The sequence below is a fragment of the Eptatretus burgeri genome, chromosome 13 (genome assembly GCF_056783735.1).
Source record: "Eptatretus burgeri isolate ZD-2024b chromosome 13, Ebu_testis_v1, whole genome shotgun sequence".
In the NCBI taxonomy this organism is placed as follows: Eukaryota; Metazoa; Chordata; class Myxini; order Myxiniformes; family Myxinidae; genus Eptatretus; species Eptatretus burgeri.
Genome location: NC_140973.1, coordinates 49,125,174 through 49,152,882, shown reverse-complemented (window position 1 = coordinate 49,152,882; position 27,709 = coordinate 49,125,174). Strand labels below are relative to the sequence as shown.

The 27,709-nt window shown below is 41.9% G+C and overlaps 1 protein-coding gene across 10 annotated transcripts in view; it reads right to left on the bottom strand.

The window, feature by feature from the left end:
• Positions 1–27,709, bottom strand: part of LOC147014431 (forkhead box protein P2-like) — a 715,070-nt gene that overhangs the window by 294,140 nt on the left and 393,221 nt on the right. For all 10 annotated transcript variants that reach the window (XM_085852376.1, XM_085852371.1, XM_085852374.1 and 7 more), the window contains one exon: positions 3,991–4,143. In XM_085852376.1, the coding sequence (XP_085708502.1) occupies positions 3,991–4,143 (153 nt within the window). The remainder of the gene's footprint in view (positions 1–3,990; positions 4,144–27,709) is intronic.

The following is a 27,709-nucleotide window of genomic DNA, read 5'->3' as shown; positions in this document are numbered from 1 at the left end:
TATTGGGCTCTTTGCGGTCTAGGAGGAGCTCTAAGTGTTGAGGATCAGGTTTTGGCAGTTGTCCAGGCACAGCCTGCATAACATCCCTCCAGGAAGATGGCGCAACAGTTTGCCTACACCAAGATGACAGTTTATAGTTTGTCTACACCGAGTCCACACTCGACAAAGTAGGATGAGTATGCTACTTCTGAACATCTTGTCAGCTCCATCTTAAGCACATGCCACACGAAACCTTCAGTACTAAAATATTTTGTGGATTTTATCAACTCTTCTGGTGAGACAAGTTTCATATAATCAAATTGACAGTGAACAAACTAGGCCATGGCAGTCATGAATGCAACAATTTTTTTTACACTTGACAAAGCATCCCTCATCCAAGACAGGTGTTTAGGATATGTCCAGAGTGCCATTATTATGTGACGTCCGCATTACATTTAAAAGTCGTAGACCGATTTATTGTTTCCATATGGAATACTGGACGCGTTCAGGTTAATTATACCTTGGCTATATCCCCATCTATGAGTTCGTCATTTAATGCCACAGTATGGGGCTGAACCCGTGCCATTCAAGTACATACCTAAAGCGGTGCCAGAATGGGCAGAGACTACATTTTGCATATTTATGAAGCCTATCCAATTACATGCGGCCGCAATTCAGCACCCGGCCAATGCACCACCTTCGGCCTGTGGTTGGGCCTGCTGGAGCATCTCTGATAACCTTTCATCTGCAAATCTGTTCCGTGATATGCTACTTCCATTATCACTCTTCTCGAGTCAGTTTGGTGAGCAATCGGGCACAAAGAAATGCCCCTACTGCTCTAGATACGTTTAAGACCGCCAGGAGGTGAGGAGGGCACATGATCAAGAAACGCCTTCCCATTGTCTCTCTTGGCCCAGGCTGGCATATCCCCAGTGCTTGATCAGGTGCCAAAACTCGCCACTTTCACTCATCACCACCGGCAATGCTACAGGAAACAACACAGTATCCCCGTTGTATTGCCAGAGTTCTTAAGGGCAAGGCGTAAAAAAATGGCTCACAGCGAGTGCATCGCGCTTTCCTGTCTTCCTACACCACAATAAAGGCCTTGGGAAAATGATGCTGGTTTCCTGCTTTTGGTGGGCTGTCCGGTTTTACTTTCTCACTGCTGATGAGTCAAGTGTCAAGCGTCAAGTCTCTGCGGCAGGAAATAAGAAATGAATCAAACTTCCCTCGTCGAATCTTAGTTGCTAACAAGAGCAGTGTTCAACAAGACATTAGTCATTTAATGATATTCTTCCAAAATTGGTTTGAAAGGGCCAAGAACCTGGAAACTATTATAGTAAAAAAAAAAAAAATTCAGTATAAATACTGTGGATAAACTTGTTATTCCTGCCAGTGGCAAATTCAGGCCTCCCTGAAATATGTAAACAAAATTAAGTAATTTATTTGAAACTTACAAGATGCGAAGTCATGGAGCAAATAACCCATCAGACAACAGAAGTAAACATTGCAGGAGTGCTTCTCGTGCACCTCGTTTCTTCGGACGAGTGGTCGTGAATGTGAAACTTCGTTAATTAATTTTATTCTCATGCGGAACCTGCAGATTATACACAACAGCAAAGGGTTAAATTTATATCCCAAGCAATCGTATCTCTTTGTAATCCCCAATGTATCGCCCAACCACCCTCTCCGTGATAAAACACGAAGAGACTTGATCGAGCAGGCACGATAAAAGGACAGTCGTCCCTCTACAACGGCTATGATTCCGTCAACAACAAACTACCGCAGACGTACAAATGTGATCATAAAATGCTTCAACACTCCATTTGGCAACCCTGGTTGGTGTGCTGTGCAGCACAAACTATATTATCCAAGGATTCACAACAAAGGCTGTGCAAGGCTGCGTGGTTTTGGCAAGGCAACAAGATGACATCAAACCACAACATTTTGATGCGCCTTGCTTCAATGTTATTTTGAACTTTAGGGTAATGTACACATTCGAGGTGGAGGAGGGGAGGGGGGCAATAGCTGAACTCTTCAGAGCTGTACAAAAGCCAAGTCTTGTGCACCAAATCTTCTTGTGTTTATAAAAGAGAGACAGGTTTGTTGTCAATGACAGGATACAAAACCAGCTGCCAATGCACAGTTTGATATTTCGTTCTTTCTTTAGCTCCGCGAGTCAACAGCTTTGTGTACAATGTCTTCAATTGTTTTTTTATGAATGCATTCTCACCGAGTTTGCTATTATATGTTCAATTTCATGATGGAAACCATAAAATTCATCAATCAACCACTTAGCAGGCAGCAACCATCAACCATGACACCAATTCGGTGTAAGGGCTCCTTTAATCTCCTGTTATAAGTAGAAAACAAACCACAACACTTTCCCAATGGACAAGCTATCACTGGCAACCTTGTCAATCATGTGGTTTACTTAAAAGAGGACTCTGATTGGAATATGTACACGTGGCTTTCCCGAAATGCATCATTGTGTGGATGGGATTAGGACAAGATATTAGGCCAGGCATTCGAAGTAGTCGGCTGGTTTGTCCTATCTTCCTCTAACTGCTCTCTTATTAAATGTGTGTAGATCTAATGAGGTAACCTTGCTGTGTGCCGATAATGTTAATTAGCTGGCTGGAGGTGCACTTTCACACTGGAGGTAGGGTTCGCAGGAAATGGGCGTGAAAACGCTAATTATGGACATCATCGCTCCTGTGGAGAAAGGTTGCATTTCCTTCGGAGGGCGTGAGGACCTGCTGGCTGTGTTAAAAGTGGGGCTGAGAGTTGAGTACATGTGAGGAGAGAGTTACAGGGGTCTCAGGATGTGTCAAGCTGCTCGCCACTCCAAGAGCACGAGATCGGGGTCTCGCTTCCTCTCCCAAAAGGGTCGTACACCTAAACCAGACGGGGCCCAATGTGGAGTGGCACACATACTCCAAAAATAAAACAAAGAAATAAGAATTTCATCACGTGGCAAGCAAGTGCAATGGAGGTTTTAGTGGAGCCGAAAGATTGTACATACGGTGTGATCAACAAGGCATCAATTTTAAAAAAATATTTCTTAAAAAGGAATCCAACGTGTCAGCCGAACCTAAGCTACCATGTCAATGCAAGACAATGCTGAGAGCCCCTGCAGAGAATACAAATAGTATTTCATAAAAAGTGCTGAAAGTTGAAGAGGTGTGAAGCCCAAAGCTATTACTGCAGTCCTGTGCAGCTTCAGAAACAATCTTGTCCAAGGGGCCTCTTGAATAAGGCAGATAATAAGCATGATACAAGAAAATACAATGTGATAGCACAACCGTTGACAACGCGATAAAGTGCAACAGATATTGACGTCATTCTTCGCTGTTATTTGCATTTATTAGAATGAAACAACTGACTTTCAAGGCAATTGGCACTCTATTACATTCATCAATGATGATTTTACACAATTATGCAATGGCGAATGGCTCAATCCAGATAAATTCCAAAATGATCAACCAAACACAGGACCCATTATGATCCAACTTTGGAGACCATCGGGCTGGTAGGATAGCCGAAAGGCATGCACACTCGGCTCTCAGTTGTTGAGCCTGAGTTTGAATCTCAGGCTGGCTATAAACTATCATTCTGGTGTTTTTCAGGTAGGACATTACATCAATATATGTGGTGTCCCTCCAATGGATGTTCAACTCGATGTCCCATCTGCCAGCATTAGTTGCAAGACATTATACATCCCACGGTGTCCTTTGAGAAGAGTAGGCAAGCTAGCACTTCACCATGAACAAATTTCATACTCCTGCTGTAAACTACAGGAGGCACGGCAACAGTGGCAAAGCTGCACCCCCCCAGCAAATGATGCCACCCGCCACCATGTACTACATATAAAAGAAGAAGGGCTTAATCAAAGGGAAAAACCTTTGGATATTTATTTTGTTCATGTCTGCTTTCCAAACTTCATATCATCCATTTTGAAGAGGAAAAGAATGACAATCAACGAAGTGAACAAAATAAAGCTCTGCCTACCTGGAGTGACACATGTTTATCGGTGCTTTTTGGAGATTTGAGGCTGCTGGGTTGTTGTTGTTGCTGCTGCTGCTGCTGTTGTTGCTGCTGCTGCTGCTGCTGCTGCTGCTGCTGCTGATGGAGGAGGTATTGTCTTGCCGCCACATGGAGGGCCTGCAAACATGCACAGGCAGCTGAGTCAATTGTGGCAATAACTGCAGTTGGTGAACGATCTTCGTTAGCGATGCCACAATATATACTCGAAAGAATCACGGCAAGTTTCATTAATTCGATTAGTGGAATAAAACGTGAGATTCTCAGCTGAAAATGTCACAGTAAACCAGGATCTCCAGGCTGCATAACGCATGGATAATTGTGCTTTTACGTCTTGCAATGCAACGAGATATTATTGGAAATGAAAATATAAAATCCATGGTGTCAATCATTTTTTATAAACAACGACGAAAACAATAACGCTCTGTAAAGACAAAATAACCAATAGGAAACATGTTCTCTAAGAAGGAAATAATACCATTGAGCAGTTTGTAAAGTTAATGGAGTAAAGAAGAAAGATGATAACACGTGATGGATGAAAGCGTGGTCGAATTTTGATCGTGGAAATGGGTCGTGGCATCTATGGATGATTTGAGAGCAAGCAATTTGCTCTGTGTATTATAATCTCCACAACACTTCTAGAAACTGAAAAACAACAGAAGAACCATTTGGACAGCTACTGCCCAAGGTGTGAGAATAAACTTTGGTAAATTTTGCAAAGTTCATAACCCACAGATTAGGATTGCACTTATGGTCATATTAACCTAAGAACCAGCTCCAAGCTGATGAGATTGAAAGGACAAAGCTGAACGAAGATAGATGATTTCTTTGTTATCCTTACTTATTCACAAAATTCTCAGCCTCTGGATGGAATGTGAGTCATTTCCTGGTGAATTGTTCACAAGAGTAGCAGGAGAATCTTTGGAAAGAGTAGCAGCAGTTGCTTTGTTTTGGGAGAAAAGGCAGTCCGTATAATGTCTGACAATTGTCTACATAGTGTGAGCCAGACAAAGTATCCATGGGCACTCGTAATAAGGCACAATCAAACATATTGACTCGGACTACAGATTGCAACGAGAACGGAACTCAGAAGAGTACCAACCTCTATCAGGCTGAACACTTTATATTTTGTATCCCACTGATAATGCCGCATCTGGATCCGGACCTGAACCAAAATCAAATTGGCTTGTTCTCATCACCTATCCAACTCATCCACCAAGTTTTGTCATTACTCTTCGATGACTTTTTGAGAGATTGTGGTTTATTTAATTTTTTTACCTTTTCACTCAAAGGTGAAGAATTATTTTTAAAATTCTGGTTCTCCGGGTCCTGATCTGGATCTTCACCAAACTCTAATCAATTCATCCCTGTCACACACCCAACATGTCCAACTTTTATCCGAATCCGTCCACAACTTTTTGAGATATGCTGCTCACGGGCAAACAGACAGGGGTGAAAACATAACCCGGAGGTAATGACTCGCCTTGAATAGCTTACTTACTACCTTAGGACCTGTCATGCTTTTCAGCACATAGAGCCGCAATGAGATTCCTCCATCTTTTTTCGGCCTTGAGTAATGCTCTCTGCACACTTCAGGGTAATTCCCCTTTCTCATCAAAGTTCATTTTCAGCAATTCTCCTCAATGTATTTCTTGGTCTCCCCTCTTCCTTTTCCCAACTGGTGCCTGAAACATTGCTTCTTTAGTCAGATGTCCCTCTTGCTTTCTCATTATATGTCCCACCCATCGCCATCTTCATTCTTAGGCCTGTGTCACAATGTCTCTTTCTCTCGCCCTCCTCCATATTTCCTCATTTCTTACCCTATTTGGGCAGAAAACCTTTAGAATTTCTCACAAACATCCACGGTGGAAGATCGTCAGCTTGAGTTCCATTTCCTTGCTCATTACCTCTTCCACCGAAGGTGGAAGGAGGTTATATTTTCACCCTTGTGCGTCTGTTTGTTTGTTTGTTTGTTTGTTTGTGTGTCGGATTCGGATGAAATTTGGTGGACAAGTTGGTTGTGTGACAAGGACGAATTGATTCAATTTTAATGGATCCGATTAAGGATCCGGATCTGATAATTTTTTAAGAGATTCTTCAACATTGAGAGATAGGGCCAAAAACGATATATAGCATGATATCTCAAAAACTTGTGGATGGATTTGAACAAATCTTGGTAGACTGGTTGGGTATGTGACAAGGAAAAAATGATTCGATTCTTGTGAAGATTCAGATCCAGATCCAGATCTGGACACGAGAATTTTTGGATCTTCAAAGTGTTTCTTCACCTTTGGGAGATTGGGCCAAAAATGATACACAGCATGATATCTCAAAAACTTATTGGGCCCAATATGTTCGACTGGATCAGGCATTGGATGGCGTAGTTATGTGCTCTACCGAGTGCCCTTCTAGTTTCCCATGTTTCTGCGATATATAAGAGCACTGATATGACGATGGAATTTAATAGTTTCATCGAGCTTTTTATTGATAGTTGTCTAAAACTCCAAATCTTTGATAAAGAGTTAAACATTGCTTGAGTTTTTGCAATTGTAGTTAGTAGATCACTTTCACTACCTCCTTGTTTATCGTGAACAGAAAGGGGATAAATGAAGTTATCAACTACCTCTACTTCCTCTCCGTCAATCATAATCTTCCTTTCATCATCAGTATTTAAGCTCAGTGTCTTTGTCTTTCACACATTCACCTTCAAACCCATCTTCTTTGCACTCCTACAAACTCTTTTTGTCTGTTTTTCACATCGTCCTACACTTCTGATACCAAACATCGGTCATCAGCACAGCAAGTTAATTTATCCACTTGTTACTCGTCTCTTTTCCTTCCATCACCCATCTCATTACCCAGTCAATCACTATCAGGAACAACGTGGGAGACAACATGTATCCTTGTTTTTGTCCACTTCTCACTTCTCACTCCAAACCAGCGTGAAAAGTCTCCATCGTGGATTATGCAGCAAACAAATCCATCATATAACAAACTAATCATTGTAATTATTTTCTCTGGTATCCCAAAAAGTTTTATCAGCCTCCACAAACTCTCCCTTATGTGCACTATCAAACGCTTTGACGAAATTAATGAAAATGAAAAAAAAACAAAAACGTTTTTTCCATTTCCAAACTTTGTTCCTTGAAGGGCTGAGGGAAAATAAATAAATCTGTTAAAGGTTCAAAAGATGGTATACATTGGTTCTCGTGATCTATCTAGTGAATACATATTTAATCAGGATGAATGTATGGATTTGACCTGCTAGTTTACATCATTCCTTGTGGTGCAGCGAAGTACAAATTGATGTAGTGCCCCGTATATTAGGGGAGAAAATTGGCAGAGGAGCAGCGCAAGGTGGTCTACTCTTTAAAAAGATACTGTAGGATCTTTAACATGTGTACTGACATGTGGCAGCAGATAGTACAGGAAGCTTAATGTCTACTCCAGAGGAAGGTGCTCCGATTGATGCAATGCCCTGCCTGTGAAACAACAGGATAACAGTATGCAAAGTTTCATTTGTGTCGATGCACTCACCTGGTCGCGAGGGGGCCTTCAATTTTCGCCAATTTTTGCGCATACCCTAATTGTCAGGGGTGCTGTGAGTAAAGTATTCCATATATCACAGAAAACCGGAATATATTTGATAGCGCATCACCTGTAGATCATTCGTGCCAAACTTCATAACCCTACGTGGGATAATGGCTTTCGGAATTGATTTCGCATGAACGGTACCGATTTTGAAGGTTTTTCGGTTGTTGCTAAGGAACCAAAGCGTCCCTAGCAACCATGACAATTTCCAAAGCACTAGGTCATAAGATGTACCTACCACCCGAGTTTGGTCAAAATACGCCCACGTTTACTACCAATTATGCTGATGACAAACGAACAAACATCAAAACAAACAGACAGAATTACTGACAATAAGGGTCACCTATTTCGGCGACCTAATACTGCTAATGAAACAGATAACACCTGGAGTTTGGTGAAAGTATCGTTACACAATGGATAGCTCTTTCCTAAAAATACTGTGGGAACTTTGATATCATCATGGACGTAACATGCTCCGATGTTGCAATCCTGGACCGGTCACTACTCCGACACAAGAAGTCAGGGGAGGAATTTGGAATTTAACCAGGGTGCCGACGATAGATCGCTCACTCTTCACAGAGGACACCTTGGGATATTTAGCATCCATCAACTAATGCTGGCAGAAGGAAGGCTTATTTTAACCCCTATACGAGGATGGGGCACACGTTGATGCATCACTCTGCCTGCAAAACACCAGGACAGTTTATAGCTGAGCTGAGATTCAAAAGCATGATAGACAGCTCAGAGATGAATGCTTGCAACTCCAGGCCATCCTGCCAGCCCAATCTTTAATATCACGGCCAAAATGCTGATGGTGTCTTTGTGTCCCCATCTAAAAGAGCGTGCTCTGAGGTGCGGTGCGGTGCTTCCTGCTGGCACTGCAGCTGAATTGCAGCCGACCTCATCAGGAAATCGAACCCGGCCGAGACTAGACAACTCATTGAGTGGTGATCGTGCTACCAACGGAAGTATCCTGTCCTGCACAACTGTCAGGGGATTAAGAACCATTTGATAAAACCATTTCAAAAAAGTTCAACATTGAAGGCAATCATGTTAAATGATTTAAGAATTTGATGAGTTGAGATGATGATATAGATGCTATGGAGTTCGGCACAGGTCAAAATTGAGAGTATTTTTGGAGAACGTCATAGTTGTGCATTTTCTGACACTTGCAGTCTTGTCTGAACCTTCTCAAACTACCCCCCACACCCAAACACTACAAAAACTACACCACTAATATATCAGCGTTCCGGATCAATAGTGGCATCAATAAAGCTCAAAGAAAGTTGTCTCATGACGAGTATGCATCTTGTGATGACGGGTTGAAGGATTTACGTCATTCATTATCTGGAGCACCTCCCTGCTCATCGACAAGGAGAAGGGTTTTCTGGCACCGCAGGTGAATTGCCAGCAGCATGAAAATATTACAACTTTTCCTTCACAAGTAGTCACGTGCTCTACCAAGGAAAATTTTATCTTGTGGAAAGGTGTGTTAATATCACTGGTTTGAAGAATGGTTATTACTGCTGCGACAGGTCAGTAGTGCATGAGGATTTTCATGTTGAAAAGAAATCAGGCTCTTGTTCATAATGTACTGCAACAATAGCAGTATTGGATTCCTTAGTGGTGTTGAGTTGAGTTATTACCCCCGCAACCGAAGATGGACGGAGGTTATGTATTTATACTTCATGTTTGTCTGTCTGTCTGTCTGTGTCTGTGAGCAGAATATCTCGTAGAAGTTGTGGACAGATTCGGATGAAACTTGGTGGACGGGTTGGGTGTGTCGCAAGGACGAATTAATTCGATTTTGGTTTAGGTCCGAATCCGGATTTGGATATGGGAATTATTTAATTTTTAAAGGGATTCATCACCATCGAGATATGGGGCCAAAAACGATATTTCAAAATGTTGTGGACGAGTTTTGACAAATCTTTGTGGATGAGTTGGGAAGGTGACAAGAACAAGCTGATTAGATTTTGGTTCAGGTGCGGATACAGATCCAGCCTATCAGTGGGATCTCAAACATAAACTGTTCAGCCTGGTGGAGGAACTGGTGTGTTCAAGTAAAATAAAATAAAAACTTCATGAAAGCGAGAAAACATTGTCAACCAATTTTTGGTTTACACTCTGGTTTACAAACCAATCGCCGAACCATTGTAAACACTGCAAAAGATAATGACTCAGAAAGACATATATTTAGTATTATCAGGGGATACCTGGTGCTGCCCAGCTGGGTGAGCTTTTCCTGGCAGAGGTTTCGCGATGTGTTGGACATTGAAAAGCTGTTGGGTTATTGTCCTGAAAGTAGTTACCTTTTGTCTGCAGGCCAGCGGCAGCATTTCCTGACCCCACATCACAATATACACTTAATAGCGAGCAGCCTTTGGTGGCCTCAAAACAGAGGTGAAGGCCAACGTTTGGTAACTTAAAACCTTGCCCAGATTCTGCTGTACCTATACACTCAGAACTTAGGGCCTTGAGGTGCTCCAGTTCGGCCATTAAAGAAAAACGTACATATGCACAAAGAAGCACACAAACACTCCAACCAACAAGGGGCACTGCATCAGTGGCACAATTGCACGCCCAGCAAATGATGCTACCCAAAGGCATGTGCTATATCCTAAAGAAAAAGAATACGTGGGGTCAGCTGAGGGCAGAGTATGACCCCACTCAGTCTTTCATGGACTGACTGGTCATGCCTGTTGTTCGACTGAAGCCGATTTGGGCGGGAATTTGTAATATGTTCAGGATGATCTTCGCAAAAGACACTATGGGGGCTTTCACGTCCATAAACCGCGAGCAGATGGGACACCCACTTTTAACATCTATCCAAGTGACTGCGGACTTACTGATGCAACACCCAGCCTGTGATGCACCAACCCGACAGTTCATAGTCGGGTCGATAATCAAACCCAGGCTCGACAGCTCCATCCGCACCATCCTGTCGGACCCATGGAGAAAAGAATGCTTTTGCTTTCTGGAAACTGGAAATGTCATATCACCTTGTATATTTGAATTTGATTTTCCAACTTGAACCACTAGTCCTTCGAATAATAGGTATTTAGATGGAACAAAGTGAAACCATAAAAGGGGAGCAGTAGTTTAAACATTTTGAGTTAAATTCCATCGAATCTAATTAGTTTTCTTCAAGTCTATTTGTGCACCCTGCTATAAACTCCTACTCTCCGTTCACACATCTGTTTTTCATTTGGCTTAGCCACAAACTTGAGACGGTTAAAAGTTGGGAAAGCGAAGGTTAGTCAACAGATATAGCCGAGTCAAGAAAATAGGAGGGGGTGATGAGTGTATAAATACCTGCTAAACTCGATGTGTGATGGCAATGCAAAAGCATACGAGTACAATCAATTACAACTTCATTCGACCAGGACATAAAGACAACAACAGACTTTGCAATTGAACTCGTGTTCTTCCGATTACACTGAACAACAAATTTCAAAAATTTTTTTTTACTGGAGATGTGTAAAGTGATTAAGACTAATTTGGGGACGCTGATTTCAAAAATCATAACCGTTTTGCTGTATCACGTCAGGATTTTCAGGAACAGAAATATTCCCATTGCCTAGAAGTCAGGATTTCAATGAAATTTACATATGTCTTTAACATGTCTATTTCGTACAATTGTTGTTAACTTGTGTTATATTTCTTTCTTTCAGATAAAGATGAGTAGGCGTTCCTGTACCAATCATCCTGACAACTTCTGTTATGTCTGTGGTCGGTATACCAAAAAGATCAACAGCGAAGTATATCTACAGCAGTGAAAATGAAGGCCGCCTACTTTCACTACTTCGGGTGTAAGGTGGGGGACCAAGAACAGAGCTGGGCACCACACATCTGCTGCACAAGCTGTCACACAACCTTGACTCAGTGGTTGGTGGGCAAGCGCGCGAGCATGCCATTTGCGGTGCCCATGATATGGCGTGAGCCGCAGAATCATCATGATGATTGTTATTTCTGCTGCACAAGCATCGCCGGCTTCAACAAGAAGAATAAAGGTCACATCAAGTACGCTGACTGCGTCTCTGCTCATAAACCTGTGCCTCATGATGACGAGAACCCCGTTCCAACACCTCCAGCTGATCAGAACATAGCTGTAAGCAGTGGTGAAGAGGATGGTGATGATGAACCTTTTGAACCCGACACTCAAGAATCACACCTTCTGAACCAGGGAGACTTAAATGATCTTGTAAGAGATCTCTCGCTGTCAAAGGCGAAGGCAGAGCTGCTTGGATCAAGGCTGCAGCAGTGGAATCTACTTGAACCTAACACCAAGATATCCTTGTTCAGAGCACGTCACAGAGACATGGCTGAGTTCTTTGAGATGGAAGACACGATGACATTCTGCAGTGACATCAACGGTCTGTTGAAAGAACTTGGGTGTGATCACGATCCTGCAGACTGGCGCCTCTTCATCGACTCGGGGAAGAACAGCTTGAAGGCTGTTTTGCTCCACAATGGCAACGAGAAACCATCAGTCCCACTGGCTCACGCGTTCGGCATGACAGAGACCTATGAGACTATGCGGCAGCTGCTTGATTCCATCAAGTACAATGACTTCAACTGGCACATCTGCGGAGACTTGAAAGTGGTGGCGCTGTTGTTAGGGCTGCAGTCAGGCTACACGAAATACATGTGCTTCCTTTGTCTCTGGGATAGCAGAGACGACAAGAATCACTGGACGAAGAAAGATTGGGAAGAGCGAAAAGAGCATGTACCTGGTCGACACAACGTGAAGCATGTCGCCCTTGTCAACCCAGCCAAGGTTTTCCTTCCACCACTCCACATAAAGCTCGGCTTGATGAAAAGTTTTGTACGGGCAATGGATCTGAATGGGCGTGGGTTTTTAGTTTGGAAAAGGAAAAGTTTGGCAACACCTTGTCGGAGGCCAAGATCAAGGCTGGTGTCTTTGTTGGACCGCAAATCCGACAGATTATGAAGGACGAAACTTTTCTGACAACTCTAAACCCCAAAGAGCTGGCAGCGTGGAGGAGCTTCAAAGCTGTGACGGACAACTTCTTGGGGAACGAGCGCGCGGACAACTATGAAGAAATAGTGCAGCAGCTGCTGGAGTCCTTCAGGAAACTTGGCTCCAGGATGTCCCTGAAAATCCATTTCCTACACCAGCACCTGAACTTCTTCCCTGACAACTTGGGAGCAGTCTCGGACGAGCACGGCGAGCGATTCCACCAAGAGATTTCACTCATGGAGGCGCGTTACCAAGGGCGGCACAACCCGAACATGATGGGCGATTTCTGCTGGTTCCTGCATCGTGAAACTGACACAGAGCAGCACAAACGCAAAGCCAAATGCCTAAAGCATTTTTAATTACATTCTAGTGGAGTTTTTCTGTAATTTCTATAATTTTGAAGCATTCATGATGAAATAAATGAATAAATGAATTTTTGTAAATTTCATTGAAATCCTGACTTCTAGGCAATGGGAATATTTCTGTTACTGAAAATCCTGACGTGATACAGCAAAACGGTTATGATTTTTGAAATCAGCGTACCCAAATTAGTCTAAATCACTTTACACATCTCCAGTAAAAACATTTTGTTGTTCAGTGTTAGCCAGGAGTTTAACGCTTTGGATGCCAAGATCTGAATAATCAGCCCCCTCCCCCACAACTTCCTCCATGATACCCCCATTTTGTTTTTCTCTCCACTCTTTCCTCCTTCAAGGCTGACAGGATAGCATACTGGCCTTTGAGCTGTCCACTTTGCATTTAATTCCCTACCTGACTATAAATGGTCATCCTGTTGTTTTGAAGATAATGTTGTATGGTGCCCTTAAAACGGTTCCATTCGAAAGGTGTGCCAGTATTCTAGCTAAATTTTAAACTCCTTCCTCAATCTCGAGAGGCCACTTTATCAGAGGCAAAACGTAACCCAATCAAGAATACAAACCCACAGCCAAGTGATGCCAAAGAATGAATGAATCTCCTTTAAACTTAAATGAATATTGTTTTGTAATGCCCCCCCCCCCGTGACCCCCACTCCCCCAGACATCATCCACCATCCTTCCTTCTTTCCCCAACCCTGCCACCTTCTCAGATTTTTAAAATATTCAATTCCATGACTTGTTCTCAAAATTCACTCTTCACCTACAAAACATTCAGATAGCCCCGAAAAGTGAATGAAGTACATTCGATATAAAACCTTTAATTTTCAAACTTTGGCTAGTCATACATCATCACCAAAAACATTTCCGAGATTGACAAAGAACGAAAAATGGGAAAACAAGATGGCTGGCCATGCAACTCAAAAGATATCCATTGGCAACACCGAGACACATTCGCACAAAGTTTGCGCTGCTACTCTGCAAAGCTGTCAGCACAAGAAAACAAGTAAAAAAATACATAAAATGTCATGGCCCCCATTGTTTTAGTAATTTTGCTGTACGGAGTTAACAAAATGGCCACCTGTCAGCCATCTTGGATCTGATCTTGAAAAAAATGACATGCATATGTAAAGCCGTCATTGTTTATGTGTGCCAAAATTTTAAACAACTTTTAAATGTTTAAACAACATTGGTAAATGCATGTTCGAGAAATGGTTGAGGAGGTGTCACAATATCGGGTTTTTTTTAACAACGAGAATGGCCGCCAGTCGGCCATCTTGGATATGATCTCAAAAACAAAATGACATGCATATGTAAAGCCGTCATTGTTTATGTGTGCCAAAATTTTAAACAACTTTTAAATGTTTAAACAACATTGGTAAATGCATGTTCGAGAAATGGTTGAGGAGGTGTTCAATATAGGGTTTTTTTTACAACTAGAATGGCCGCCAGTCGGCCATCTTGGATATGATCTCAAAAACAAAATGACATGCATATGTAAGCCCTCATTCATTATCTGTGTGCCACGTTTTAACAACATCGGTAAAGGCTTGTCCGGGAAATGGTTGAGGACATGATTGACACCAGGTTGTTGTTTTTTTACAAATAAAATGTCCGCCAGTCAGCCATCTTGGATCTGATGTTGAAAAAAAAAAATCATACATATGTATATCATGTGTTGTCTTTCTGCTAAGTATGAATTAAATTGGTCCATACGTGTCCGATATATGGTTGCAGATGCACGCACACACGCACGCAAGGACACGAAAATTGAGACCAAATCCATCAGCCCCCATTTCAGACGAAGTCCAATGGGGGCGAAGAAATAAACTACAGAGTTCATAGAACACCTCACCCCATGCAGTCTTGAGAAAAAAAAGCATGACATGGGCGGGATCTGCAAGCAGCAAATTTGATTGGTCGACATTATGTAAAATGTCGTAATATTTTGTCCAAGTACTGTTCAACGAAAGGTTTAAAAAGTGCCAAAAGACGATTTATGTTCTATCGTGTTCAACTGTATAATTCAATTTTTTTTTTTAATTAAAATATAAAAAAGTAGAATTTTTTTCCGGAAGTTTACCACTATTGATGCAGCATCTTTTACTCCACCTTCGTTATTTGTTAGTTATTATTTGTGCCTATCGTTTGTGTCCTTTATGACATCCTTAAAAACAGTAAGTTGCCTGTTTGGAATTATTTTTAATTTTGTTTGATTGCCAGAGAGGCAATCTTTTTTTTTTGGCAAATTTTGCAAATTTTATTTGATTGCAAAGTATCTCACTCCTCTCTGCACATGCACAATCGGGACAAATTCAAAGCCAAAGTACTGCTAAACTTCAGGTTCGTTTTCCGATTAATGTTTAAAATAAAACATTTGGTTTAAATCAAGTTATTCCTCAATCATAAACTGATGTTTGTGGACAGACAGAAAAACACACAAAGTGAATCAACTGCTTAACCCCAATTTTTGCTTTGCACGTGAGGAATAAAAAGGAGGAAACCAAAAGACAAAACATGCAATCCTATATAATACTTCTTAGGATACACTAAAACTCTCATTGGTTGGGGGGGGGGGCGTGGGGGGGTGTTGAAAAAAATCCCATGAACATTTCAAGCTTGTGATGCTGTTCATTAATGATTTACACCTTTGCCTCCTATCGTCTGGTGCAAAAGGAAGAACATCTTGAGTGATTAAAAGTATCCTTTGCGATCATTAAACGTTTAGGGAAGGAAAGGCGCACCAATTTCTTTAGCAAGTAAAATGTCACGATGAAATAAACTGTACAAACATCTATCGCTAATTCCAGAATCACCTGCAGTCACAAGAGTTCCTTAGCGCTTGTTAAAAAAAATGGCGACTCTTGACAGATAAATGAGACAAGGAAAACAGAACGCGTCTCTTTGTGCGTCCCTCGCAATGCCATTAGTCCGATGCTATCACTCGCACTTCAAGACTGAGGTTAGAAGCCTGGGATACAGAAGTACTAATTATCTGCTGTTAACGAGGCATCAAAGTAGCATCGAGGCCTGACAGCTAGGTTTTAGCGTTAAAAAAAAAAAAAAGATTAGCCATTGCTGTGCGAAGGAAATGCTAAAATGAGAAAAAAAAATGCTCCCAGCCACCCCCTCCCTCGACCAAAAGACACCGGAGTAATGCCCGGGAATGAGAAGGGAATCTGCATCGAATCGCTCATTTGTGCGACCATTTATGACTTTATTGAGTTTCCCTTTTGATCATTGAATATGCGTGGGCCAGGCTACAGGCGGATAAATTAATTACACCATAAAACGAGGCCGCGTGATGATTTTCACGGTACTGTATAAAGAGATTGTTTGTTGGAGAGAAATGTTTGGGTGGGAGTTCGGGTTGCGGGGAGATGATGGACCAAGCACAGCAGGTGTGTGCCACACTGACTTTTTGGCATGCTGAGAGACAACCGGTAAATTACTGGCCTCGTTTACACCGGCAATTTACCAGAACCTTTTGACGATACTGTAATGTTTCCGTGATTTTTGTGTGATTTGCGGATACAGTATAATATGATAAAGGTTGGAAGACGTGTTATTCGTATTTGGGTGAAAAATGACCACAAAGTGATTTGAAAACCCAGTCATCCTGCCACCTGGAGAGCTTGGGAAGAAAGGCATTTATCTCATGAACCACAAAGGCCATCCTAAGAACATGGAGAACATGTGGAAATAAACATCTGAACAAACTCGCCATGGTGTTCATAGCCACTGACATCGCTTCAACATCCCTTGTGGACTTCGGACTTTGGAGGAGGATACGCGCGAGACGTTCTCCTGGGCAGCTGGTCCCTCTCGCAACATGCTTGCGTTAGACTCTATAAAAGAATGTGTTCTGCTGTAACAGAGCTATGCTCCCCATTGAGAAATCGGATAATCCTTCGCCTGGCCTGTCGATTGATGGGTCAGACAGCTGCCCATTGAACACAAATTTAATTTTGTGTACGTTCAAGACTTTAATTAATGTTCCCTATGCACAAGATCAACAGTGAAACATCACCATGACCTAAAAAGCATTTCTACATTTCAGAAATGGATTAAAAATCCATCCATCTGCTCAAACAGGACAAACAGCTTGACTTGTATAAATTAAGAATGGAGTGACAACAGCAACACCAACAAGTTGGAGTTTCATCAGAGGACTTGCCAAATTCAACTTTTTCATTGTTTTTCATCAATGACAAGAATCTCCTAATGATTATTTATCCATTGTAGTGTCCTGGATCCGTTACTCCCTTCACAACTCATTTCCACAGCCATTTCTTCATTTTGGATGTCTGTTAGTTTCCATTCATGTCCAAAATAGGCCATTCACGCCAAACATGTGAACCACCTGGTCAAAATACAGTGCAGAAGTTGCTGGGCATATGAAACGTCCACAAGCTGCACTGGAAATGGATGAAATGGACATAACATTGGGGTCATTCTACCTCAGTTCACCCAAGGGTTGCAACCCGACCCCCTCAGATTTGGATAATTTTTTGCATGTATGTTACATATGATAGTCTATATTCACATACAAAATTTTAGCTAAATCGGACCAGGGGTTGACAAGATATGACCTTGAGAACGTTTGACCTTTTTGACTAATTTCGTGTTTCCACCAAAATTCAAATCCTCATATCTCAGCAACCCCTTGCCCTATCTCGATTACTTTGGTGTCGTTGGAAAGGTAATTGTCCATAGAATGCAAATCCAGCATCGGTTCGTCGATCTAGTTAAGTTAGGGGTGGATTATTTGTTGACCTAACATTTGACCTTGTCCTTGACCTTGAAGACCTCGTGACCTTGACCTGGCCTTGCATGAAAATGAAAGTTCATACTGTCTACTATAACATATCAAAAACTGGAGGGGTAGTATATTTTGTTCTCGAGATATTTTCGGCCAAAGTTGCAAAGGTCGTAAAAATGCAACCAAACCAAGCTTGGTAGTATTTGTCGTAAAAAACCAAGCTTGGTTTCGTCGCATTTTTACGACCTTTGCAACTTTGGCCGAAAATATCTCGAGAACCAAAAATACTACCCCACCAGTTTTTTGATATGTTATAGTAGACAGTATGAAATTTCATTTTCATGCAAGGCCAGGTCAAGGTCACGACGTCTTCAAGGTCAAGGACAAGGTCAAATGTTAGGTCAACAAATAATCCACCCCTAACTTTACTAGATCGATGAACTGATGCTGGATTTGCATTCTATGGACAATTACCTTTCGAACGACACCAAAATAATCGAGATAGGGCAAGGGGTTGCTGAGACATGAGGATTTGAATTTTGGTGGAAACGCGACATTAGTCGAAAAGGTCAAAAGTTCTCAAGGTCATATCGCGTCAACCCCTTGTCCGATTTAGCTAAAATTTTGTATCTGAACAAAGACTATCATATGTAACATACATGCAAAAAAAAATTATCCAAATCTGAGGGGGTCGGGTTTCAACCCTTGGGTGAACTGAGGTAGAATGACACATTGAGCACCGTGGGAAGTAAGGAGAATCTGACATTTCGGGCATTAACCCTTCATTGGAACAAAAAAACTTCTTACTTCCCACTGTGGTGAACATTCCTCAATCAATATTCTGTTGAATTTATGCATCATTCTATCTGTCCACTGCTGCAGATCGACACTAGCCTTCACCACCAAGACTCGTTCTTTGCTCAACAACAAGCAGTTTCACCTGCAATCAAGGAACCACCAAGAAGACCAGACCACCTGCTGTGGGTAGTACTGTCAGGAATCTGTAATTTGTTAAATGTGCTTTTGATAACTCGCCTACTCTTCATGAAGGACACCATGGGATGTTTAACATCAACCAGCTAATGCTGCATGTAGCAGGTGGTTGGTTCTTTTTCTTCTTCTTTCAGGACACACGGCTTAACGTCCATCCAAGGGGTGGCACACATATTGATGTCTGACCCTAGATGTGAAACACCAGGATAAGAGCTTATGGCTGGGTAAGGATTCAAACCCAGGCGAGACAGCTCAGAAGCGAGTGTGCATACTTATACGCTATCCTGCTAGCCCCTTTTGGATGTATAGTCATCTCATTGCCTGTTTTACCAATACACGTGCAGACAATATAATTTTATAAAGGTGATAAAGCTTTCACATCTCTGAAACGTTCGTTTTTGTCCCATTCTTCTCCATTTTTGTGATGTTCTACAGAACCACTGCTGAACCATCCCTGATGCAGTGTGGCCTAAGACTGTAGCCCAGCCCGAGCCCTTGCTTATAATAAAAAACTGAAGGGTATTAAGCACAGAAGCCAAAATTCACACAAAGAGCTACACAGTGAAACAAAACAGTGAAACAACTCGACAGTAGAACTTGGAATTCACTGTTTTGTTTTACTGGTACCAATATGGTGTTTTTTGTAGTCCACAAAAGTCATCCATTGAGAATATGCAAATAGAAGGCCGCATATACTTCAACCTCAATCCTTACGTTCCTCTTCTCAATGTACTCCATAATTCAGGTCTCCTGCAAACCTCTATTCTCTTCTTCTCTCCTATTCCTCAACTCCCACCACCTTCCTTTTCTCAACTTAATCAATCCTCCTCCACTCCAACCTGACCGAGCTATAAACCACAGCCTCAACCTTCCACTTACGTAATATGCAGGTTTCTCCACAAGTCCATTGCAGAATTTGTCAGTGGAAGTTCAATGACATTTTATAGGATTTTCATCAATTTTATGTAGGTTAACAGAATGCTTCAAAATATTTCAAAAGGTACTTTTTACCCCCAAATTAAAAGCAAAAGCCATGCTGAAGATGTTTGCGGTGATGATCGGATCGGTGGCCAAACCGAAAAATTTGAGTAAATGGAAAAAAGTGAGTCCAGCAATGGTTTATACAGATCACAAAATATTTGTTTGATTCTCAGCTTGCTGCAGAAGTTTATAAACCGGAATGCTTTTGTTTCTTTCCTTACGACTATGGAAGCACGAGTGAAGTAATGAAATGCGACATCCAGCAACAAAGCGAATTATTTTATATGAATTGCTGGGGAAACAGATTGTGAGTAAACTAATTAATGACGATTTGTAAATGTCATATCTGTTCATTCAAAACATAACATTCATGAGAGAGAATAAAGCTCCTCACGAGTACAGGCATTTTAGCAGAAATATTTGGTCAACCTCCCACAAATTGCAACAAAGCAAACTCAACAGATTTTGATTCCTGGATATGTTCTCAGTGACAGAAAAAAGTGCTAAGGGATCCTCCGGGGGGGGAAAGTCCTGAAATCATGGAAATCCAATATGGCCGCCACCCGGCTTCGGGGAAAATGAGAAAATTGTAAAGATTGATATTTTAAAATGTAAATATATGTTTTTCTGCATTCTAATTGTTTCTAGTTATGGTCAGTATATTGATATACAAGAATGATTACAAAAAAGTGAAATATATTGTGGGTAAAATTAAAAATTATAGCTTTTTTGTCCAAAAATGTCAATTTTTTGTCCCGAAAAAAAAATTTACCTGATAATGATTTTGGCTCCTGGACAAAAAAAAATAAGAAACGTTGAAGACATAAGATGAAATCAAGTCTATGGCAATACAATATAATTATGTAAATCATTGAAACATGACAAAATTCACAATTCCACTCGGGGCAATCACATCTGCCTGACGAAGGTTTCGAAATGAAAATGAAAATTCGCATTAAACTCAGAAACTACATCCATTATAAACTTACTATGCATGTTGAGAAAAATCAAGCGTATTAAAGTTAGAACTCGACAATGTCGTCATCATCCTCATCATTGTCACATGGAGTGTTTGTGCAGCCAGAGCCCCTGCAGTTTCCACAAGCTGGAGTGCACTCAATGTTGTGCTTCTTGCATGTGCATCTCATGGTGCTACATTCAGCCTGGCAGTTGCACCTAATGACACGTAACATCTTTTCAGGAGCTGGAGCTATTGATGTCTGAAGTGGTACAAAACCCTCGTCACACTTCTGCCAACCCCAGTCTGTCAGAAGAAGTTCATCTGCACATCCATTCCATTCTTGGACTTGCAGATACACGCGCAGGCTGTGATACTTTGCTGCTTCTGATGTTGGTGGTAACGTCTGTGGTTGCAAGTGAGAGGAGCTCCAAGCCACCTTGTCCCAGTACCGCTGATACCGGAGGGTGTCCAGGGTGTCAGTTGACTTTCTGTTGTAGATTATCACCAATGTTTTTTCTCCTGCATCTGCCACATCACATACGGAAGCTGGATACATATCAAAAACCTTGGCCTGCTCATGGAATGTGTTGTTTGCTTTGAACTTTTTGAGAGAAGCTCCCTTTCCAATCCCATGAAGACGAGATGTCGTGTCGCACCCAAGAACTGCATGTAGAAACAGTATGTGCTTGCATATGTCTGTACCAATCATTTTCTTTGTCGCCTTGATGTTCTAGATGCGAGGCTTCTTCGCGTTCTTCTTTGGCTCAGGACAAAAGAAGAGGTCATGGGATTCTAAGCTTGCATGGTAGCATAGGAGGACGAGGAGGTCTGTGTCATCACCAACTAACACAGTGTTGGTGACAGTAGCAGACAGCATGGCTTTCAGCACAATCAGGAGATCAGCATCCCCTGAGGCATGGTGTGTCTCACAGTTCTTCTTCTGAAGCTCTTCACTCAACATAAAAATGAATCGCTGTTTATTCTGCCGATTGGCAAGAAACTGTTCCTTCTTCATTGTGAGACGCATGTCAGCTGTAAATGTCAAGGTAGTGCCAGCATTCCCTTTAGACCGTCTCTGGTGTGTCATGTCCTTCGTGTTGGTACTCTCATAACCATCAAACACGACTATGGCATCTCCGTACTTCTTCGTTACATAATCAGTGTACTGATGGCATATGTCTCTGTATGTAGATCCACGAGACCATGGAATGCATTGAACAAGTGCCCCGCCCTCCAACACGTACTGTTGCCCATCATTGGGGATATCGGCTGGGACATCGGATCCAAGAAGATCCCAGATGGCATCAGCAAAGACTGGCTTGTGTGCTTCTCGGAGCTGAAGAGAGGAATCAAAGAGGGCTGGTGGATAGCTGCACAGTTCATATTTGAAGGCCGACTCCAGTTCTTCTGCTGTTTGTGCAACAGTGATCAGTCTCTGGAAGAGGAGTTGTGGGTCAACCTTGACTTGCTCTCCATCTATCTTGACAGATGACTTCATGCCGAGGGTGACAACTTGGTCTTTCCTCTTAAATGTGTACTCGGCAGGTGTTTTCCCATTCATAGATTTCAATATTTTGGCTCCTACAGCATGTGCTGTATCGACGTTGACGGTGGGGTGTGCATGAACTCCAGTGGCAATGTTCCTCAGACATGGATCACTACTGAACGGATTCCGTTCCTGTAAATACTGAAGAGCTGATAGTGTGTCCTTCCAGTCACGAGATTGTCTTGCCTTGGTCATGTCCTTCTTCTGCTCTCCAGTGTTGTAGTTCACACCTGTGAGCTCCTGCATTGCCTGGTTTATTTCTGCACAGGCAGGCATTGATAGTAGCCATACCAGCCGTTGTTGCTCTGTCATTCCTCGCCCTCGTGTGAGCCCCCCGCTGGTCTTCAAACTTCTCATCAGAACTTGTTCGATGATCAGGTCAGATGAAAGACCTGCCCACAGGCGATCACTTCGTCGAACCACATGGAACCCCTCATCAAAACGTTGTTGGACATTGGGATGTTGAGTTTTGAGGTTGGACATCTGCTGCAGATACACCCTTGCAGATTTGGCATACAGGTTGTGGCCCGAGGCTGCCAGGTAAGGCAGCGTTTCCTGGATGGCCTGTAGATGTAGTGCCCAGTTCCCAGTGTGCTCTGCCCGGATGTATTTGCGCAGAATGTCTAGCATGTCCATATACTGAACCCAGAGCGCTGAAGTTCTAGAAGATATCTTTGCAGACTCGGCATGCTTCTGAAGGTGGTCTTTGATTTGTTTCAAGACGTCAGACTTGCATACTTCTTCCACAGACTGGGGTTGGCAGAAGTGTGACGAGGGTTTTGTGCCACTTCAGACATCAATAGCTCCAGCTCCTGAAAAGATGTTACGTGTCATTAGGTGCAACTGCCAGGCTGAATGTAGCACCATGAGATGCACATGCAAGAAGCACAACATTGAGTGCACTCCAGCTTGTGGAAACAACTGCAGGGGCTCTGGCTGCACAAACACTCCATGTGACAATGATGAGGATGATGATGACATTGTCAGTTCTAACTTTAATATGCTTGATTTTTCTCAACATGTATAGTAAGTTTATAATTGATGTAGTTTCTGAGTTTAATGCGAATTTTCCTTTTCATTTCGAAACCTTCGTCAGGCAGATGTGATTTCCCTGAGTGGAATTGTGAATTGTGTCATGTTTCAATGATTTACATAATTATATTGCATTGCCATAGACTTGATTTCATCTTGTGTCTTCAACGTTTCTTATTTTTTTTTGTCCAGGAGCCAAAATCAGTATCAGGTAAATTTTTTTTTTTTTTTCGGGACAAAAAATTGACATTTTTGGGCTAAAAAGCTATAATTTTTTATTTTACCCTCAATACATTTCACTTTTTTATAACTATTCTTGTATATCAATATACTGACCATAACTAGAAACAATTAGAATGCAGAAAAACATATATTTACATATAAAAATATCAATCTTTACAATTTTCTCATTTTCCCCGAAGCCAGGTGGTGGCCATATTGGATTTCCATGATTTCAGGACTTCTCTCCCCCCCCCCCCCCAGAGGATCCCTTTGGACTTTTTTCTCTCACTGAGGACATATCCAGGAATCAAAATCTGTTGAGGTTGCTTTTGTTGCAATTTGTGGGAGGTCATCTGACATTTTGACTGCACTATACACCACGTTAGTCTTCCATGGAGGAACTTGTACATAGATCACATACAGGACAAAGACATCAGTATAAATAAATGTACTTTTACATAAATTATAAGGACAATCTTAGCCACTGGAAAGGCAATGGCAAATCACCTAGTGTAACTCTTGCCAAGAAACTGCTTTGGCAGTTCTGAACCTGCCTTCGGGCAGAACACCAGAATATGAATACATAGACAATGGACAAACATGTGTGGTATAGGGGATTTGAACCTGTGTTCCCTGCATCATGAGCTCGGTGTTGAGATGGGAACATGAAGAGGCCAACCTCTTGTTTCAAAGTCAACATAAACCGTTGTATGGAATAATTAACTATAACAACAATAATAATAATAGTTTTTGTCAACATTCTGATAATCAAACACCTGTGTATATAGGTCACACACCAACCTAACATGGAAACGTTTTGATTCTTTCCTCCCTCCACCACTCCTTCCTGTCCCTCCCAACGTCCTCCTTACATTATAGTGAGTGCAAAATGCCACAAAAAACTCTCAAAGTCCATTTCACTTCTGCAGTTGAGATTATACAAGTTACCTCTCCAGCTCAGATACCAACAGCCATTATTGCTCGTCACGAGTGAGGCTTGGAGCAAGGTAATTAAATAAAGTTTCCAGATTCAGAGAAAACTCCACCAGAGATGGCAGTTCTTTCAAGTCCACCACAAACACCAGACAGAGTGCAGTCATAGTTTCTGTCAGTGAATCAATGTACAGGCAGTGATATTACAAGTGTACAACTGCAAGTATGTGCAAACGGTGAACAGTTAATTAATGGTTTGCAAAATCTAGCAAACCAAAAGCACAACTTAAACCAGCATAGGGTATGCTGCAAATAAAGATGATAACTATCTCACTACACTCAATGTCAACTAAAGGAGGAATACGATGTCAAAGCAACAACCACCTGAAAGGTCAACAGCGGAACGCTGTGTGGAAGTTGTTGCTGAATTTGATATTCAGAACACAATAACCTTTCTGGAGTGGCAATGTAGTGAACTATAAATGTACGTTTTACATTTTCTATAAGATAAGAAACTTCAGATACAGGAAACACAGAAATTATATATATATATATATATATATATATATATATATATATATATATATATATATATATATATATATATATATATATATATATATATATATATATATGTATATATATATGTATGTATATATATATATATATATATATATATATATATATATATATATATATATATATACATATATATTGTGACAGTTCTGCGAAACCATCACTTGCCAAGGCAATGGCACACAATGTATAGCAGTTCCCAAGATAGTTATTCATTACTATTCGTTCCAGATTGTCGTTCCCTGAGGTCGAATGGGTTTATGGGTCATATTCGTTGCGTGGGCTGTAGATAAATTTTTCTGTCCCTTCTTGACTTGTTCTGTTTTCCTGCACACATGAGCCTTGTTTCACGCAAGCATGCAGACTATAACAAATAGCAGTCATAAGCATACACATGCCAAAAACATTCAAATCAGTAGCCATTAGCCAACAGGCATTACACCTCGGTTCTCATCATGCTCCAACCCCAACACTATAACATTTCAACACCAATGGGACTCCTTCAGTACAATCATCAAACATCAAACCACAACTCAAGCTCACTTACATGCGCCGTTGATGCCGCAACCACACAACCAACCACCACCACGACAAACCATCACCAGAGAACTCACCACTATGCTCAACACAACACTGATGCTGGCATCGCTCAACCATGGTCACTGCCAACAATTGCTACTGCATTTTGGGACTGACAGAGAATGGGGGAGTATGGCACACCATTGCTGAAGCTCGGGTTTGGACGTACGGACCTCTAAGTTGGGACGCTAGTGTGTCCTAGGCTCCGTTGACATCATGTAGGTGGCACTGAAGCTCCGCTCAATTATGGCATCCGTTGCGTGTTCGGCACACATTTACGGCCGAAGAGCATGACCAAATACCCGCCCCATGTTAATCGCAGAGCTCGGCCACCTGGAAGTGCTCAGGACGAGTGAGGCTATTTCCGCTGCAGGACTCTCGTGTGGCCAGGGCAAATGCTGTGGTAATCATCCACACGCCAATGGAGGCACTGAAAGGCATGTACCGCTCCGCCTGATCCACTTCCAAACTCCATCCCCATCAGCGGATTATAAAAGTACTGTGCATTCCACACAGATGGGCTACTGCAGTCCTTTTTCTTCTGCGTATTCTGGTTCTTGGCATTCTGGTGGCCACGGTGCATTCCTGGTCAGCAGACAAGGGAGCTTAGCGGAGCGGAACAGACTCCAGAAATGAGCAGAAGAGCCAGGTGCCAGCCCAAGCACAGTATTAAGAAATTAGCATTAACACTCACAGACCTCCTTACATTTCACCATTAAACTTATTTCCTCACACATTTTTAAAAATATTTCCAACTCTACTGTGGAGCCAATAAACAGGCATCCATGATTGCCCCGGCCCAATGATCCACATCTTTTACGTTTTCCTCGCTGCACATCACCTGCCAATCACCATGCCAATCACCGCAACTACATTGAATGTGCACCACAGACACCATCAGTTTTACTCCTCCATTGCCCTCCTTATTCTATCTCCTCCACTCTCCTCCGTGGCCCTCCTTGCGAAATGTATATTTTTCCTTAGGATTGTTTCTGATGGTACCTGTCGTATTAGTGTAAGATAAGATCGTCAATGTTTTACATCAGTATAACTTTGCACTGTGTGTCTTTGCTTTTGTAAATCATTGCATTTCTTTTCTCGCACCTCACCCATGTTTGCTTTCCCTACTGCACATATTTTCATGTATTGAATCTCCAGCTTATTGTGCCAAATACCTTTCCTCGCCCTTGCTAAAAATAAAATTGCCTGTATTGTAAATGTAGCCAGTTCATCACGTCTTTTCCTCCATTCATCCAGCATAGTCCGCAAGTATTGCTAGCAGGGAAATAATACCCCATGTGATTTGCTCTCATTAGCCAGCACACACTCATTGTATCGCTCGGCAGCAATCCGGGTGTGCGCTGAGGGCACGAAACTCATTTGGTGCGGTCATTCAAAGGTCAGGTAAACATGCAAAGTAGTTACACCCTGCCAGGATTGGCAGTACCAATCGGCATTTGTGATGGCTTAACAACCCTCCAGGCCACAGAGTTAACCACGACTGGTGTCCTAATGCTTCCCCACATGGTGAACCTCAAACCATGGGCCGTGTACATATATATATATATATATATATATATATATATATATATATATTATATATATATATATATATATGTATATAAATATACATACACATATACATAAAAGTGCATGATGAAGTGCACTATTGTACCTGATGAAGCCGGCGAAACGTTGCCCTGAGATCTGGTCTGCTCTCGCATGTTTTTTCCTTTTTTGCCTTTTTTGACGTTGGCCTGAGACCGGGTCTACTCAATGACATTTATCTTTTTTTCCCTAGCCACCCCAATGTAACTTTGGCTGTGTACTTCTGGTTGTTGTCATGCTGAAAGGTGAACTTCCAACTCAATTTCAGCTTTCTTGCAAAGCGCAGTAGGTTTTCCTCTCGGATTTTTCTCTATTTTGCTCCACCCATTTCCCCTTTTATCCTAACAAGTGCCCCATTCTCGATTGAGGGGAACATCCTCATAGCATGATGCTGCCACCACCATGCTTCACAGTCAGGATGATGTTCTTTGGGTGATGTTCGGGTGAGTATCAATAACCAATCGGCTTGGTAGCCTTTCTTGGTTGCTTTAGGCAGCTTCATTAGCTGGAAAAACATGGGAGGAGTCGATTTATTTATATAATC